The sequence below is a fragment of the Beta vulgaris genome, chromosome 6 (assembly GCF_026745355.1).
Source record: "Beta vulgaris subsp. vulgaris cultivar EL10 chromosome 6, EL10.2, whole genome shotgun sequence".
Lineage (NCBI taxonomy): Eukaryota > Viridiplantae > Streptophyta > Magnoliopsida > Caryophyllales > Amaranthaceae > Beta > Beta vulgaris.
Genome location: NC_079207.1, coordinates 50,278,573 through 50,296,514, shown reverse-complemented (window position 1 = coordinate 50,296,514; position 17,942 = coordinate 50,278,573). Strand labels below are relative to the sequence as shown.

The 17,942-nt window shown below is 37.6% G+C and overlaps 1 protein-coding gene across 1 annotated transcript; it reads right to left on the bottom strand.

Moving 5' to 3' along the window:
* Positions 1–622: 622 nt before the first annotated feature.
* On the bottom strand, positions 623–17,740 carry LOC104897021 (DExH-box ATP-dependent RNA helicase DExH9). Its single transcript, XM_010683833.4, has 14 exons — positions 17,269–17,740; positions 14,503–14,703; positions 14,185–14,403; positions 11,415–11,753; positions 10,964–11,068; positions 5,793–5,903; positions 5,232–5,482; positions 4,867–4,990; positions 4,485–4,767; positions 4,242–4,390; positions 3,515–3,664; positions 3,201–3,433; positions 2,403–2,667; positions 623–1,301 (listed from the first exon to the last, which is right to left on the bottom strand). The coding sequence occupies exons 1-14, from the start codon at positions 17,566–17,568 to the stop codon at positions 1,023–1,025; spliced, it is 3,009 nt and encodes a 1,002-aa protein (XP_010682135.2). The 5' UTR covers positions 17,569–17,740; the 3' UTR covers positions 623–1,022.
* Between the last annotated feature and the right edge of the window lie 202 nt (positions 17,741–17,942).

The window sequence follows — 17,942 nt, the reverse complement described above, 5'->3', positions numbered from 1 at the left end:
ATTGTTGAACACCAATCAAATATTGTCTCCCATTAATGAACAAAGATATTAGTATCTTTTGACTAAGTGTTTACAAATTAGAATTTAGTGTTTGCTCTTAAATCTAGTTACCTGAATCAAACAACCTTACCAACATTCACATAATCATGCTTTCTCCATTATGTATTAGTTGCAAGTATATCTTTTGTCACGTTCTCCTTTAAATATCTTTAATTGTATGCTACTATAACTATATATATTTTGACTTCCAAACGACAAATATCGCAACTAATAAAAACAAGTAGAAGTGATTCCAATTTCAAAACCCATATATACAATGTTTGTTATCACAAATTCTCCTTCGTATTGGATCCTATTCCTACGTCTCGAGCACTTGTTAAACTAAATTTCTTCCCATTTAAGTTGCTGAAAGATAGATATAAGCACAAAGAACAAGGAGAAAATGAGAGAGATAGGTATAAGCTACGGTGTGCATGATCAATCAAGAAAACGAAAAAGGGAAACAAGAAACAGGACAGGATACAATTATACAAAGTTTTTTAATCAAATTTTGTGATTAGAATATACGTATATCAAGGGGAGTGTATATCTAGGTATCACAGAAATCGTATAATGTAAAGTATACTAGGTGAACAAAATTGATTTTATTAAATATCGCGTACGCTACAATTTCCTCTAATAAATAAGCAAAACACTATTTTTAAGCATACAAAAGCATTAACCACTTCTCAAATCAACAATGGGTTAAAGAGCATACACACAAAATAACTGCATCACTTGGAGCTGTGTTTAACTCAAAAGAATGTCACGGTTGCTTGTTCCCAGATGAATTCCGCCCTAAGCTCTGAGACTGCAGTTTGCCGCACAAATAGGCCACATTCCGTAATAAACAAGGGCTGCTTTTCTGTGTCTCTGGTATCAGAACTCAGGTCAATTGTTGCAGTTATTTGCCTTGAGCAAGAACTTTCAAAAATCTTGCATCAACAAGGAAAAGAAGACAAGAAATGTGATCCAGAGAGCAATTATAAGTATAGCGATGCAGCAAAGACAATATCCCTCTTAATCGTGGAGACAGCGTCTTCAAACTTAGATTCAAGCTCGGTTTCTCCAATAGATTTAGCTGCGAGAATGAGCTGCTGAAGGACTTCTTCCAATCTCCTGATAGCTCTAATCAAGCTTCCCTCAAATACCTGGGTAATTTCCATGATCTCATAAAATTTGGATCCTTTAGCCCAAGCATAGACTGCCTCCATAATATCAGGCCGGAACGAATTTACAAAATTGTCAACATCAATTTGCACCTATTATATCAATAATCAAAAGGAGAGGATTTATTTTCAGTACAGCAATAAGCTAAGACATCATACATGTTGACTACCGACTAGAGGAAAAGGTAAAGAAATCTAAGCAGTACAACAAAACATTTCAATCTTCCCACAGCCCACCTCTCTCTTTCCTCCTTATCTGTCTTCCATTCTCTCCCTCAATTTATCCAGCATATACCCGTAGAAAAAGCTGAAGGGGGCAAAGAAAGACATAAAGCTGACTTAACTGAACAGCAGACATCACCATCACCAATAATTTCACAGTATCACTCAACTACCCCCATACAGAAAAGTTCAGTTCGAAAGTCTGGTATCATGTACTATTGAGAAGTACCCTTGGAAGGCATCCGACATTAAATCTCAAGGCTCGAGAAAAGGAAGTGACATCTGGAGCCTACTGGATCGTTTTACATTAACCTAGTTTCGGATTCTCATAAATTTATCATGCTCCACTTTCCTAGTTTTAACTTCCAACAATAACAGACCATGATATGAGTTCCTAATAAAGAGCCTAGAAGGCAATTAACAAGTATCATAGCAAATCCATTACAAACTCTCCAATATCCAAGACAGGATGCCCTCAAACACTCATCCAACCTCCCACACTTTTTAGTATAACCAATTAAAAGCCTGTTGTGATAATGACAAATGGGATGTAGCTTATATTGCTTTATCCCTTCTTTTACTCCCTCTGTCCCAAGAAGATCTAAGCACTTGTTGGGGCACGTAGTTTAAGGCGATAAGTTGTAGTTTGGTTATCAAATGTTATATTATTAAAAAATAGATGCGACAGGACTTGATGGGGTATTTTATTGGAGGAGATAAAAAGTTGGGTAACTTTTCATTGATAAAGGTATAGTGTGGGACAAAGGACTGTAAAATAAATAATATATTAATAGTGAGACAAAGCCAAAAATGAAACTGTTCAAACTAATTTGGGAAAAACATAAAAGGAAAGTGTTCAAACTATTCTGGGAAGGAGGGAGTAATTTTTTTTTTGTATATTTTTGACTTTTTCCTTTTTGAGGGAAGGGGAGGAAATGTTGAAAAGCAACGGAGATATGAATTGCAAGCTACCTTGCACTCAAGCTGAACTTTTGCAACCCTCCTAGCTGTATCTTGCAATTGTACAAAGAGCAGCTCAAGTTCTTCTCTAGGTTTTTGAGCATCTTGAAGTTTTTCTTGCCATACAAAACAAGACAACAGGGCCACCATATCTTCTACCTTGATGTCTTTAAAAACACCATTAAATATAAGTTCTGTCAGCGTCAACTCATCAGCACTACTAATTTCAGAGGCAACCTTCCCTTTTAACTCCACAACATCATCATTGGTGACATAACTGCAATTGTAGAAACAAGAACAAAAATGCAGAGTAACATCAATAAATGCACTTTATTGTGTGATGTGATAACAATGCTTTCAGCTACATAAACTTTGTGGATGTCAGTGATTCTCAATAAGAGAGCATTTCGGACAAAGCTTTATATTACAGCAACAGAACAAATATAGTCAAGTAGCCAGCATAAATTTAGTACATCTCAGAGGAGCTAGATATCAACCATTTTACAGTTCAAAAACTCGAAGCTCCTATCCTGGCTAGACAGTTATTTGATAAATCAGCAAAAAAACTACACTAGTAAATATGACAATCAGTGATTAACCAGGTCCGTACACCAGTGACCTATAGCAACATGTCTTCTATTCTACTTAAGAGACATGCGGGTATCAAACCTTCAAATACAAAAATCCTCTACTGATGCTAAAGAAACAAGTTAAAAGTGCAAATAGAGCTGATGTATTAGTAGAATAACAGAGTACATATTTTCATAAGAATAACTAACAAGGTAGACCTATAAAGACAAGATTCGTTACCTAAGCCGCCTCAAAACTCGTTTCCTTGCTTTGAGCTCATCCTTAAATGCCAAAGCCGTAGAGGCATGCATTTGTTTTTTAATAGACTTTATCTTGGCACCAAGTTCTTGCTTCTTATGCAATATCTTAAGTTTTTCCTTAATTAAAGGAGACTTCGCCACTTCGTGCTTGTCGAACAAACTCTCTAATGCTTCAATTCTACGAACAGCCTTTCTGTATGAACTGCTCTGAACCTGAATAATAGAAACGATTAAGTAAACTGAGTAACTGACAATAAGAAAGTAGCAGAAACGGATGACTCTTTATTAATCTACCTTCATATCATCTTCCGGATCAAGCAAAGGAATCCCCTCCTTAGAAAATCTGGTAAAAACTTCTGAAACCTTCTTCAAGGTGTTTTGTCGAGCCTCTAATGGCAAAAGGTCCTTGGACATGATCACGCGTATGGTACTCAAACTGTATATCTGTTATAGATGAGTTTCATCAGTATTGAAACCCTCACATTTCCTTTATCTGAGTCAAGTATCAATAATAGGAGTTGGGTAACTTGTGTTTACTTTCTTACATTTCTTATATCTGTTGTAGACGAGTTTCATTAGTCTATGCATGATAGAACAAATAAAGAACAGTTTCTTTATCGCATAACATATTTAATCCAAATACCAGAGGGAAGTGAAATACCAAAATTATGTGGAAGTTGGACAACATAGAATTGAGCAACAAAATCTAATTACTCAACATTTAGGGGCCATATAAACATAAAAAATTCTAGGAGTTTTCTAAAGTTGTACAGATTACACAAAGAAGCATTGCAGTCTATTATGCAAATGAGTACAAGAGTACATCTTTATGAGTTGATTTCACTTAAATTTTTTTTGTAAGGAGGTCGATTCTTTAAATATATAGAGGTCGCACTTTCATACCCCCACAAAAAGGGAGCGAGTAGAAAACTTCAGAACACTGCTAATTCATATAGTGATTTCAGTCACGAAAGAAAGAGCGCACAGGAGCAACAATCGAAATTAGTAGAGGTGACCTTACCTGAGAAAGTGGAACAGATACTACAATAGGTTCTCCAGGATCCTTCAGTGGAACAATTCTAGTAGTTCTCTTTCCTTCACCCTCTCTGCTCACCATGCATCTTGCAAGAACATCAAGAGTGTAGCTTGCATCCTCTGGCCTTTTACTTTCTTCATGTGGATGAATAGTTAACAACATAAGAAAACAAGCTACTAATGAAATATAGAAAGAAACGGAAAAAGGCGAATAACAAAAAACGCACACCTTCAGAAACCCTCTTGGTTTTTTGAAAATTTATAATGACACCCCAACTCACATTGTCTTCAATGGAGAAAGACGGCAGATCTTCATCTGTTTTTGAGCATTCAATGCATACAAGTCTTCCAGGCTGCAAGAAAGGTAAGCAATACTTCGGAGAAAAAACAATTTCACGCACATCTTCCTTTAAACTTTTATATTGCTCAATTAGTGAGTAATAATTCTTCAAGCTTTCCTCTTCTTCAATAATAATGGAATTTCGCTCCTCTTTAAGTTGTTTAGCTTGCCTCTGAAGAGAAATAAAGTTAAACATTAGAGAACACTACGCATAGTGAAAAACAAGTAGTTCAAAACTTCATATAAAGTTTCTAAATGTCACTAAACTAACCTCTAAATCAGGAATTGCGCGATCGGCTTGATATTGATAGAACGAGTTACGAAGCAAATTTTCGGGGTTACCATCTTCACACCGTAATTGATTCAAAAGCATGTTGTAGCTCAGATGAAAGGCACTTCATACAGAGAAAAGAGGGAATCATGATGAAATTCACAGGACATCAAACAGCCCATAGAAAAAAAAATCTACATTAGTAAACTTGAGTATTCGAACACATTCTACTTTTATAATACTACCTTTGATGAAATAAAAACGCACATCATGGCTAGTCGAAGTGCAGCAATGGCACATATTTTTATTTGCCACTCAATCATGTGTCACATTACCATTGGTACATAATCAAATATGACGCATACCTGTTCAAACTATCAGCACTTCCTTTAAGCATCATCTTAGCTGTTGAAGGTTCAAGCTTCTCATCTACCATCAGAATACATATTCCACGATCATCAATACCTCGCCGACCAGCACGGCCACTCATTTGTATGTACTCTCCACTGGATATCCATCTGAACTTATCTCCATCAAACTTACGGACATTTGTAAACACAACGGTCTTCGCAGGCATGTTCAGACCAATGCTAAAGGTCTCTGTTGCAAACAAGCACTGAAGGAACATCATTCAAATTTGGAACTCTCTCACACATGAGGAAAATTCATGATTTGATAATGTCAAGAAATTGTGGCACATAGAAAAAATGATATAGAGTGATCATAGTCGATTAAACAAGTGAAGAAAATCTACGTCTGCTAAAATTTAATTGGATTTAGAATCTTCAATGCCAGAAGATACCTCTAAAGAACCTCATATGCTCTTTCTGATTGCACATGTAATCGCCTACTTAGTATAAAACATGATTGCCAATTAGACACTACATGAATATGGATCATATATGATATAATGTGTGCCTTCTTACCTTGATAAGCCCTTCCTGAAACAGAATTTCAATGACTTCTTTAAGAATCGGCAGCAACCCAGAATGATGAACTCCTATTCCACGTTTTAAGAGAGGTAACAGATTTGTAACCTACAGAGAATAAAAAGTCAAGAATTACACAACATTTTCAAATCAGACATGATCCAAATCAAAACTGTGAATACAATTTAAAAGTGGTGAACTCCCAAGAAAATCGTTGGGCAGATTGCAGAGACAAACAAAAATGAAAGAAGAATCTCAAAATTAGGTACAAGATTCTGTCCCATTTTTCTTTATCTGGTACACAATCATGTTGATGATGCCGCAGAAGCATTGATTATTTTTTTGAGAAAGCTAGAAGAAGAATACCAGAAGGTATACTTAAAATATGTCAGCAACTAAATGCCACCCTTATTTTTCTGAGTATTGCCCTGAATACATAAAGAGCCCACCCTTTATGTATTTCCCCATTCCCTCCCATCCCCTCTCATTCCTCCCTTCACCTCCTTCCTCCCTTCTGCAACAAATCAAATCATCCAAGGCCTCCAATTCTCCTGACGTATGCTAGACGTGGCACTACAAGCACAAGGGAAGAGAATGAAATCACCTGAGGGTCAAAGTATGATAAGAGAATATCAGAGAAGAATATTCTGCCAGCAGGGGGTATGAGGTGTCACATCACGTGAGCAAGGACAGAAAGGAGCGTATGTTTTGGCTATAAATAGAGAGTTAGAGTGATGTAATAAATCATCTAAAAAGATAATTAGTCTTACTACCTTTAGGAGAGATCTTGGCCTCTCGAAAGCCTTTAACTATCTTGTTTTCTTCATTAACAGTCAATCAATATTGCTCTAGCTTATATTCTACCATTGTTGTGTTTGTTTGAGCTTTCTTGGTATCCAATCTATTATAAAATTGGTACAGAGCAGAAGATCTATTGCACCCAACACCACCATCTAGAAAGCCCAGCGCTTGGATAAGCTCGAAGAAGAAGTCGCTGCACTCAGAAGTACCATGGCAGAGGAAATAGCATCCGCAGTAGGGAAGGCGGCCATGGAAATGCAAGCAACGATCACTAATCAGATCATTGCGAGCATCCACCAAACCACCCAGAGACACGACTCTCGAATCGAACAATCGCGTGAGACCCAAGAAGGAACGATAGAGAAGCTTCTTTTGGATCGAACAAGTTTCAAACAGAGGTTCAAACCTCACTCACCAATTTCAGAAACTTGCAGCCAACTCAGCATCAGCAAGTTGAAGAGGTCGAGTCACATGGAGAAGGGTTTGTTAATGAACGATTTGTGAACGAGACCCAAGGATAACCAAGGAGAGAAGAGGGATTTTTCTACACCGGCGGACTGGGAGGAGGCAATGATTTTATGGGTGACCCAGGAGGAGGAGGTGGTTTCGGTGGGGAACCAGGAGGGTTTCACGGCGGAGCTGGAAATTGGATCGATAAGGTAGAAAGATGCTTCAATTTCAACTACCTCAACAAAGAAGAGAAGGTGGGGGCAGCAGTAGTTGGATCAAAGGGGAGGCTCTTTCTTGGTATCATAGGAGAGAGATTGAGGTGTGTTCAGAGCTCCGGGCAGTGGTGTTGCAGTAGTTTCGACCGGCGAACTCAGGCTCATTGCCGCGGAGCAAAAGGTCTGTCATCTTACCGACTATAGCTCATTGATCCAGACTTTTGTCACTAACATACAGCGTGCTCGTTACGAGCAAACGCTTATCGAAATGGCCTCCGCCTACGATGGTTATACATTTTATCTACCGGCATTTCTTGACTTCCGCGGTCGAATCTACCGCAGTGGTATCTTGCATTTTCTTGTACGAACGAACAGTACGAACAATAATTGGTTGTGAGTCAATGTGATTCAATTTTGGACTACTATTAAGATGGCAGCCCCCTTGGAGAAAGTTCCTGAGAGGTACTTACTGGGCCAGATTTTGAATGGGCTCAAAGAAGAAATCAGAGTGGAGGTTGGGTTGATGGACAGAATCAACTAGGACCAAGCTATGGAGCAAGCGATACGGGTTGAGGAGAAGATCAGAGTGACTAAGGCCTTAAAGGGTCGGTCCACTTATGGAAACAAAGGGGGAGGCCCAAGGACAGGCCAATCCAGAGGCCCACTGTTCTCAGCCAAACAAGGTGGTACTTGTTACACGGTCAGATTGGGCTGGGACAACAAAAGGCCCAAACTTCAATGCAACGACAAAGGGTCGATCGGGTATCGATGCTGGCATGATGAAGCAGGAGAAGAGGAGGAGTATAACGGAGGACATGGAGGATTTGTGGCCAACCACAATTACTCCCACCAGCGAAGTCCCTAAATTCAGTGGTGGGACTCACCAATCCAAAGACGATGAAAATTGATGGGGAAAATTGAATGTCGGAAGGTCATCGTAATGATTGACCCAAACGACACCTAAGTTTATTTCGTTGGTAACGGTGGAAAGCTTGGGATTGCAAGTTTCGAATTCGAAAAGTTTTGGGGGTATCCTTGGGTAATGGTGAATCTGTGCATGGAATGAGGGAACGTAGAGGGGTAAGATTGCCATTAGGAGTGGAGATTTGGGAAGATTTTCTGCCGCTGCAATTGTGAAATTCTGACCTAATATTAGGTGTACAGTGGCTTAAGAAACTAGGAACAGTGGTAACAAATTGGAATGGAAGTTGTAGACCATGAAATTCCAGTTTAACAATCTGAAGATTTGCTTGAAGGGTGATCTATCATTGACTTGGTCGAAAACCTCACTCAAGGCTATGATACGCACCATTTGGAAGGAAGGTGGGGGTTGATTGAGTTGCGTACTTGCGTCTGTTGGAAAGAGGCCAGTGAGCCTCAACAGAAAACGAGGTGCAAATGGTGGCCATATCACAATACTTCGAAGGTTTTTGAGATGCCACCAAGTCTGCCACCTCAATGAGGGCATGAGCACAACATCATAATGAAGCAAGGGAGTGATCCAGTGGGGGTTAGACCTTACCGATACTCACAATACTAAGAAGAAGAAATTGAAAGATTAATCAAGGAGATGCTGGAGGTAGGCATAATCAGGCCCTCAACCAGCCCATTTTCGTCCCGGTACTCTTAATTCGTAAAAAAGATGGGTCATGGTGCTTTTGCATTGACCTTAATTTTAAAAGGCACAAGGCCCACCGAGTCGCAAAGCTCATAGCAAAAGGGAGGCGCAAGGCAAAGGCGCACGCATCTCGTAGGCGAGACGCACTTTTTTATTATTATTATTATTTAGCTTATGTGGTAGATGAGTCCCATCTTAAAGTAAGATAAAATGGCATCAAGAAAAGAAAAATTATAATATAGGAAAATTTGTCAAAGCATAAGCCAACCTTTGGGCAGTCTGCTCAAAATAAGTTGAATAGCAAAACTTATAAGTGTATCTGCTTTAAATGGGTTTAACTAGTAAACAACCTGTTATTGTAAGTAACCTGTCCACGTGCCTTATTTTTATTGGTTTAGATTTTCAATTCTAATTTTATTTAAATTCTAAATATTAACTAAATAGCAAAAACTAAAATTAAAACCCATCTACCCTTCCCCAACCCTGCAAACACCTCCTCCCCTGCCCCCTCTGTCTGCGACCATCCTCTCCCCCCACACCCTGCAAGCACCTCCACCCACCCTCCTGCGACCACCACTCCCCCTGTCCCCCACCCCCTCTGCCTGCGACCACCCCCTCCCCCCACCCCTGTGTACACCTCTTCTGCCTGCAAGCACTTTGCGAAATGCAGAAGACAGAGCTATGGACAATGTTGCAAAGCTAGGCCATGCTTGTCCTTTCTAGTCTCTTAACAGAGTCTAACTTAGCTAGGCACATCTGAGGCCAGTGCTTTAGAAGGAACAAAGCATACTGAGAAAATGGGATCCTAAAGCTAAGAGCAGTTTCATCTCACTAAGAATCTAACTGTCCGGAAAGCGGAGAGAGATAGAGAGAGGTAAGCCCAAGAGGAGAGCAGACTTTCATGAAAGCTTTATCTCTTCGTGAGCTTCATTCTCTAATCACTCTACATTCTCTCAATCTCTCCTTTCTCCGAATAATACCAAAAAAATCTTACTTGATGACCAAAAGGCTTAATTACCGATGCAAAAACTCTTAGCAAGGCTAGAGGCATGAAGTAGGCCAAATTTCGTTAGCCAAAATCTGAATCCAACATGTATAGAAAGAAAGGCCAAGAAACAACTAATTTTTCATAAAAACACAGCATAACATCTTCACACCATAACTAATAAAAAAAAAAAAGGAGACTGATTCCTGAATTTATTTCTGTAACAAACTTAAGAAAAAAAATACCATAACACAGCATGCATACTTCCTCCGTTCTTTAATAATTGCAACATATTGGGGTTGCACATTTTTTAAGGAGATGAGAGAGATAGAGAGAGATGAAAAAGGGACCATGTGATAAGGAGAGAGAGAGAGAAAACATAGTCAAATTTAGTAATGTTGCAATTAATATTAAACTTCCAAATAAGGGAAATGTGCAATAATAAAAGAACGGAGGAAGTATATCATGGAAGAACATCGAGGTACCAATGGAACGATCACTCTTTTAGCAGGCAAGCTTTTTCCAATATACTACTTGAGACCTATTGGTTTGGTGGACATCTTTTCTTGGTCATTTGGTCCATTGCTTAACATGTAATAGATGACATCGTTCCTGCTTCAGACCTTCTGCTCGCCCCCACTTAACAAGTTGTACAATAAGTAAACAGAGCACAAACAGAACATTCACAATTCCAAAACACCTCAATTTTTTAAAATGCAACAGATGAACAAGATGATAGATGCCCTAAAGCCTAGGCATAAGGCAAAAGGTGAAAGCACACGTCAAAGCGATGCAAGGAACACATATATTTTACTAAAATATAGTCTGTCTTGCATCGGTCCATATATGAGAGGAATCGTGATTCTTCACATTAATGCCTCACAACAAGTTTCAAGAACACTAAAATTTTTATTATTATTACTTAACTATAACAAAATTTGACAGAAAAAGGTCCTGTCAAAATTAGAAGAAATACAAAACCTCTTCACACAAAGCACCTTAAGACACCCACACGGTGATCAGCCTCATAGCCTCGTGCCTCAAAGACTCAAAAGTAATTAATACACCGAAACAACTACACAACAGAAGCAGGCATTACCTGAGGGAGCTTCTTGTCATCATCAGATAGCATGTCCATTGCACTCCAGAAAATAGTTTCTATGTTCACTTTCTCATCATCCCCATTCAAATCCATCTTTGCCATCTAAAAGACAACAAAGAAGTGAAAGACAAAGTTAGATCTGAAGCAAAATAGTGAAGTAATTCATGCCACAAATGCAGGTTAAGAAATGCCTATGAATTCAAAATTTTACAATGAAAAACCTGCCACAAAAATTGCAATGCATGCTTGAATTTCCGATGGATGCAAAGCCATCACTAATATTTCTTTGCAGATGATCAAAATCAGTGCAAAACTCATGAAAATAGTGACATAGCAAGCTCAATTAAACTCAACATAAGCTTGGATTCCAAATGAATCAGACTTCCCAACAAACAGAAGGTAAAAATTAAAAAAGAAGAATTTCCAAGGAGATAGTATTGCTTCAAACCTGCATCGCAAGCAATTCACACTCTCTTTTGCTGAAGCTAAACAATATAATAGGTTCATACTGACGCTGTATGAGCATTTTCACCAATTTAAAGATATCACTTTCCTCTCCCATCTTACCAACCACCACACCCTTTTGCCACTTTCCATTCTCTCTCTTCTTTTCACCCTCGGCAGCAGGGGCTAGGGCACTCAACGCTTTCTGGAAACTATCTTCACGAAATTTGGCATTTTCATCCACCACCAAGTACAGGCCTTTTCCACCAGAAGGAAATATATAGTGTTGAAGTGGCGTCGGGCGATAATCTGTATAAACAATATGACACGGTTGCTGGTGAACCTGCATTAACAGTACTGCGCTCAGCCATGATAATGTTACAGTAAGTCCTATCAGCACAAGAAATTTTCTACATAAGAAATTATGTAGCACAATCACATGAGCTATATCTCAAACACTTGATTGTGTAGAGAACCTCCACGTCTTTGAAAAAGGCAAATTATACAGCAATTTTTGGAGAGTGCCAGATATGTGAATAATCTGGAAATACATAATGATAATAAGTTCTAAAGGATCAACAAGTGGAACTGTGGAAGAAAGCCATTCCAATTTGTAACAAGAATTGCCATCTTTGATTTAAAGCAAAGAAAGAGTCCACCTTGGTCCTTGGTTGATAGAAATATAACGGAAATTCACTCATTTGAACTAATTGGGACTTATCTAAACCAAGTGAAACTTAATTAAGCTAATTTTAGTTGCAAATTGTGTGGCTTCAAACTAGAACTATCAAATGTGTAGTCCGTTCGGGTCTAAGTAAAATGGTTTCAGGTTCAGCATTCATCAAGTCCTTATGGGTTCAAATCGAATGATGCTGTTCAAGACACGCATCGTTCAGGTTTGAATTTACCCGATGGGTTAAGGGATTTTAAGACACCCTTTCTATTTCCATTTTTTAGTGTGCTACTACGTACACAATGTTGTCTCAAGCAGGAGTGAAAATGAGCTCGGCCTGTTCGTGAACAGTTTAGACTGGCTCGATAAAAACTCGACTTGGATTCGGGTTCGGCTCGAGACCTTAACGAGCCAAGCCAAACTAGGCCAAGCTCGGCTCAAAAAGCTCGTGAACAGGCTCGATTATTATTTTATATAAAAAAATTAATATAACTTAAAGCCTTTAAAAAGTTATTATATGCTAAAACACTTTAAAAAGTTATTATACGTATCCTTTTTACATTGAACAATTCATGTCTTTTCTTTTTGCATTCTTTTAGATCTAGTTTGTCAATTACTTATGTATATTTGTAAGTAATTTATTGGTTAGCATGTAAAATAAAATAATATACGTTTATTCGTGGTACTTTTCGAATTTAGTCTATAATTCTACAAGATTTGTCAAATATCGAATATGAATTTTTTGTTTGGTTTAATGTTGTGTTAGTTTATTGAATTTGTCTCAAATTGAGCTCGAGCTCGAGCCTTGAAAAAAGCTCAAGAGTTCGAGCCAAGCTTCACTTATCAAGCTCGTCGAGCTCATGAGCTGAGTCGAGCTGAGCTAAACGATAAACGAGCCGAGCCGAGTACAGTTCGAGCTCGGCTCATGCGATAGCACCATTAGTCTCAAGTCTCAACAAAATATACAATATACACTATAGTTTAAAGGAATTTTAAGATAACCTTTTCATATTCATCTTTCATCATGCTATATATACAAACAAAAACAGCAAAATATATGCATCAATACTATTCAATAGCTATAACAAATGCACTCTTCATAGTCCACGTCAACCAAATAAATAAAGTTAAAGACTTCAAGTCCAACAAAACCATGTTGAAAAAAAAGTTTTCATATTACTCCAACGGCCCGTTTGGTCGTTGCTTATAAATGGTGGTAATGGGAATGAATTTATGTGTAAATTTATGAAGAATATCATTGTCCATTCCCATGGTAATGCTACTTTATCCTGATGTGTCCACTTTCCTTCTTGAATTTCCATTCCCACCCAACACGACCTTGTAGGTGAAATGAGTGGTAATGAAAATTGCTTCCCCTTGAAAACAAAACACAATTAGGGGTGAGATTGCTTGCCCATGGAGAAAAAATGTCTCCCCCCATGGAGATTTTAAGGGTGCTTCCCTAATAAAATTACACTTAAAATTCATTCTCATTACCGCAATTTATTAACGACTACCAAACGGGCCATAAAACCAACGATTTTCAGTCGGGTCATGAGAGGGTTAGCTTTTAGGTTGCTCCGGTTTGGGAGATTTAGTTTTATCAAGCTCTAGGTTGGCAACAGTTGGGATGAATCCCACTTTTTTAGGGTGGACTCGGGTGAGGTCAATTATTGACATATTTACTACGAGCTGGATTTTTCTAAACCCATGGGAATTGCCTCGAAATTTGTTTTAAGGCGAAAAGACTGAAGCCTTAATATACAGTACCACAATCAAATCCTCTCCCCGTCATTAAATAGTTGTAAGACTTTGACTTTTGCAACATTCATATACTCTTTGAATGTAAATTTTAATTAACATATAACAGCAAATGTTATTATGTAAAATGTTATTAACTTTATCTCAATGCACCTCTTCAAAAGATCAACTTTTTATAATTTTTACTAATATGTAATTAAAGATATTAATGGTCAAAGTTGTGCATTGGTTATCATGAGAGTCAATTTGTCACAACTATTAGATAATGGAGAGAGTAAGAATCTCATCATAAGATTTAGGATCACAAAGAAATGCATTAAAAATCAAGCAAACACTTTACCTTTGCAACCCAATCTGCAAACTCCTTTGCATTAGGTACTGTTGCTGAAAGGAACACAAATCGAGAATTTTTTGGAGCCATCACTATGCTTTCTTCCCATACCACACCCCGCTCCTTATCACGCATATAGTGAACCTCATCAAATATTGCCCATGCCACCTCTCTTGTAATTTCTGATCCTCTATATTGCATACTTCGCCAGATTTCTGTTGTCATCACCTACACAAATGACATGACTCAGAAACCTATATTTGAATACAGAATAAAAAATAAAGAAAACAAGCTGACATCTGCCACATTTAACCAACAGCAACCTACCAAGCATGAAGCATTAGGATCAATGGTGACATCCCCTGTCATCAATCCAACGTCTGAAAACTCTTCTTTAAATTCTCGATATTTCTGGTTGCTAAGAGCCTTGATAGGGGAAGTATATATCACTCTTTGCTTATTGCGCAATGACATAGCAATAGCATATGAAGCTACAACTGTTTTTCCAGCTGAGGTATGGGCTGACACCTATGTGAAGAATAAGTTAACACTGTAGCTTATAATTAAAGGTAAACAAGCATCAGGGTTATAAACAGAACCTGCAGTAATGTAAGCAAGTAAAATATTAACAAGATCAAAGAATAGTGGAGTATCCAATAATTCAATGGGAATTCATGAAAACAAACTTGAAAAATAGATAAACACAACCTATAAATTAGCCACATGTCTTTTTCCAGATACAAGGAAAAAGTCCGTTCATTATCCAAAATAGCACCTCCTCCATATGAGACGCATAGCCCCCCTTTAAAGTTTATTAAATTCCTTTTCTTTTTTATGCATTAACGCACTATTTCACTAAATTTAACCCTGTTAATTCGTTTTCACTTCCCATAATATGCGTGAAAAGTCTATTAAGATAAACACACCAAAATGAAGGAGTGGCAATCAGGATTAGGATATTTAAAGTACCTCAACTTGAGATGAGTGACAAAGAGAAGGTAAAACAAAAGGTGCAACGAGTGTTCTTGTGAATGATCTTTAATTAATAATGATGGATTAGAGTAACGTTAGATTCAGAAGAAGCGAGCACCACAATAACATACTCCCTCCATCCCTAAAAGAACACCCCCATTTACTTTCTTTCACTATTTTAAGATTTGTATTGGAGAGGTAGGTAGTTTTGTCCTTTAGTATGTGTAGAGAGAGATTGTGGAGACCACAATAATGGGAAAATCTATTACGCACAAACTAAAATGGAAATTGGAGGTATAATTCTAGAATACTTTACCAACATTCTGATTTTGTGAGAAGTCTCAAAATATTACTAGTACTAAATTTAATAAGATGTATGTGCACTTGTGTTTATAAGGTTGTATTCTCATCGCCATTATTTCCTTAAATTATCTAAAATTAACTTATTGGAATATATCTAAACTCATTAAAAATTATCTAAACTCATAAGAACTTATTAGAATTTATTGAAGCGTATTATATAAGTTAGAAAGTATTAGAGCTTCTTAGAACTTATTAGAACTCATTGAAACTTATGAAACTCAAATTGTTTAGAACTTATTAGACCAGAAACTTACTTTCTTAAGGTTGAAGGAACACGACCTTGGCACGTTTTTCTTTCTACATAGGTACAATTTTTTCAAAGGGTCTTTTATAGTGGGGTATGCATATTCATAACCCACCTAAATTCAACATCTAACTAGATCCATTAGTCGGATCGGTTTCCAATTGGTCACTTTTAGGTTGCGGTTATCTTGTGAGGTCATTCCAATCACAAACCGAAAGGTGCTCAACCTTACCACAAAGTTTCAGAATAGGGTAATCCATCGGGTCCAACAACATCTTTTATAATAATTTCACTTGATACTCGTAGACAATTAAGCTTACAAGCTTTCTTTAGGCTCTTTTCCGAGCTTCAATCAGCAGTACCCCCCACATCTATTAGACCATTACAAGTGGCGGAGGCAAACAGTTGCACACCGGTAAACACTATAGTTAACCATGAGTCTTGCATAGGCTAAAGTACCTCACTAAGAGAGCTAGAGGAAGAGAAAGATGATATAGAAATGAGTGGCTATTTAGCAATATGGTGATAGAGTCCCTTCTTTTCATATCATCATAATCTACTTCCATTTTATACAAGTTTTATTTTGCCTTTGACTTGTTGGGTTGACCTGACTCAACCCATTTTGACCCACACTTTTACCTTAATTGAGTTCATAACTTCACGTTAAATTGGGTTTTGAGTTGAAACCACAAAATCAGATCAAGCTAGGGTTGGGTCATTTGTTGAGAGGTCTACTTCTGACATATAGAATTTTTAGTGGCCTCCTAGTTAGATCTAACCCATTCAGCATTGCACGGAAGTGATTTACTAGGAAATGCCAAAACTTGTTTGGTCAAATACACGAAGTTCTACTTCCTAGTTCCTAAAGAAAGTTCTACAGCAACTTCCTCTACTAGGTAGGCACTAGGAAGTAAGACTTTCTAATAACCAAATTAGAGATTATAATTCTACTTCCCAAAGTAAATTCATATGCCAACTAAACAACCACTTATGACGGTCCTTAATTTTACCCCTCCTATATATACGGACGACATTGAGACCCCCTTGTGACATTCATGTCAGCCGAATCCCAAATCATATTAGGACTAAGGCTTTGTTACCGTCGTTGTTGTATGAAGACCCCTTTGAAGATATTTCAATCTATAATATCAGGAAAAAAAATAGAAACTTGGGAAGCTACACAATAAAGCAAACAATCTCAAAGAGAAACTCCCAGGACCTGCAACAAACAACAAACAACAAACTACTCCACAAACATGGGCTTCACATTCCAAACCTCTGCCAAGAACTATCACACAAATCAACAAGAAAAATTTAACACTTCACTCTAACAATATAAGCATCAAAACTCCGCCTACGAGTACCCGTTAACTGCCAATATCCGCCTATAAAGACAGGTTACCTTAGGCGACAACCAGCGTCAAACTTAGTTACATCTATAAGCATAAGTATAGCCAAAACACAAGCATTTGGAAAAAAAAGAAGACAAAAGCCGGAAAATATAAGGAAAATACCATAACAGATTCGCCATGTTCGAGACACTTAATAGCTTCAGCTTGAAAAGGGTCGAGAGTGAAGGGGAATTCCTTAGCAGGTGCAGAAGTAGAGCTTGAGTTGGTGGTTGAAGAACGAGGGACATAATTATCAGGGTAAGATACGTCATGAAAACAGGCAACAGTGTCGTTGTTATTGTTGTTGTTGTTGCTGTTGTTGTTGTTGGTATTGTTGTCCTCTTTCAGCAATTTTTGGGGTGGTGGGTTGGACTCCATTGTTGGATTTTCTTCTTCTATTGATTTTCTCTTTATAGAAGTCATTGATTTTGAGAGTTAGTTGAAAGTATTAGCGAGAAAGAAATTGAGGAATTAGAAGAAGATGATTGAACTCCGGCGCCAGCCGTCTCACTTCGACTTCATTTTATGCGATACCTTCATACCTATTTTTCCAAAGAGGAGGGTTGTCTTTTTTTTTTTTTTCCGTATATAAGTGTTCATATTGAATTTAACTATGACACCGTCTAATTATAACTTAAAATTAAGTACGATTCAAATTTAAATTTTTTTTTTTAGAGGATATGGCCCAAACTTAATAGAAGAATATATCATTTTTCACAATATAGTGACTAGTTTAATCTATTTAGGGACTAGGTTAATCTATTTTGTGACCAGTTTAATTTATTCAAAAATTACAC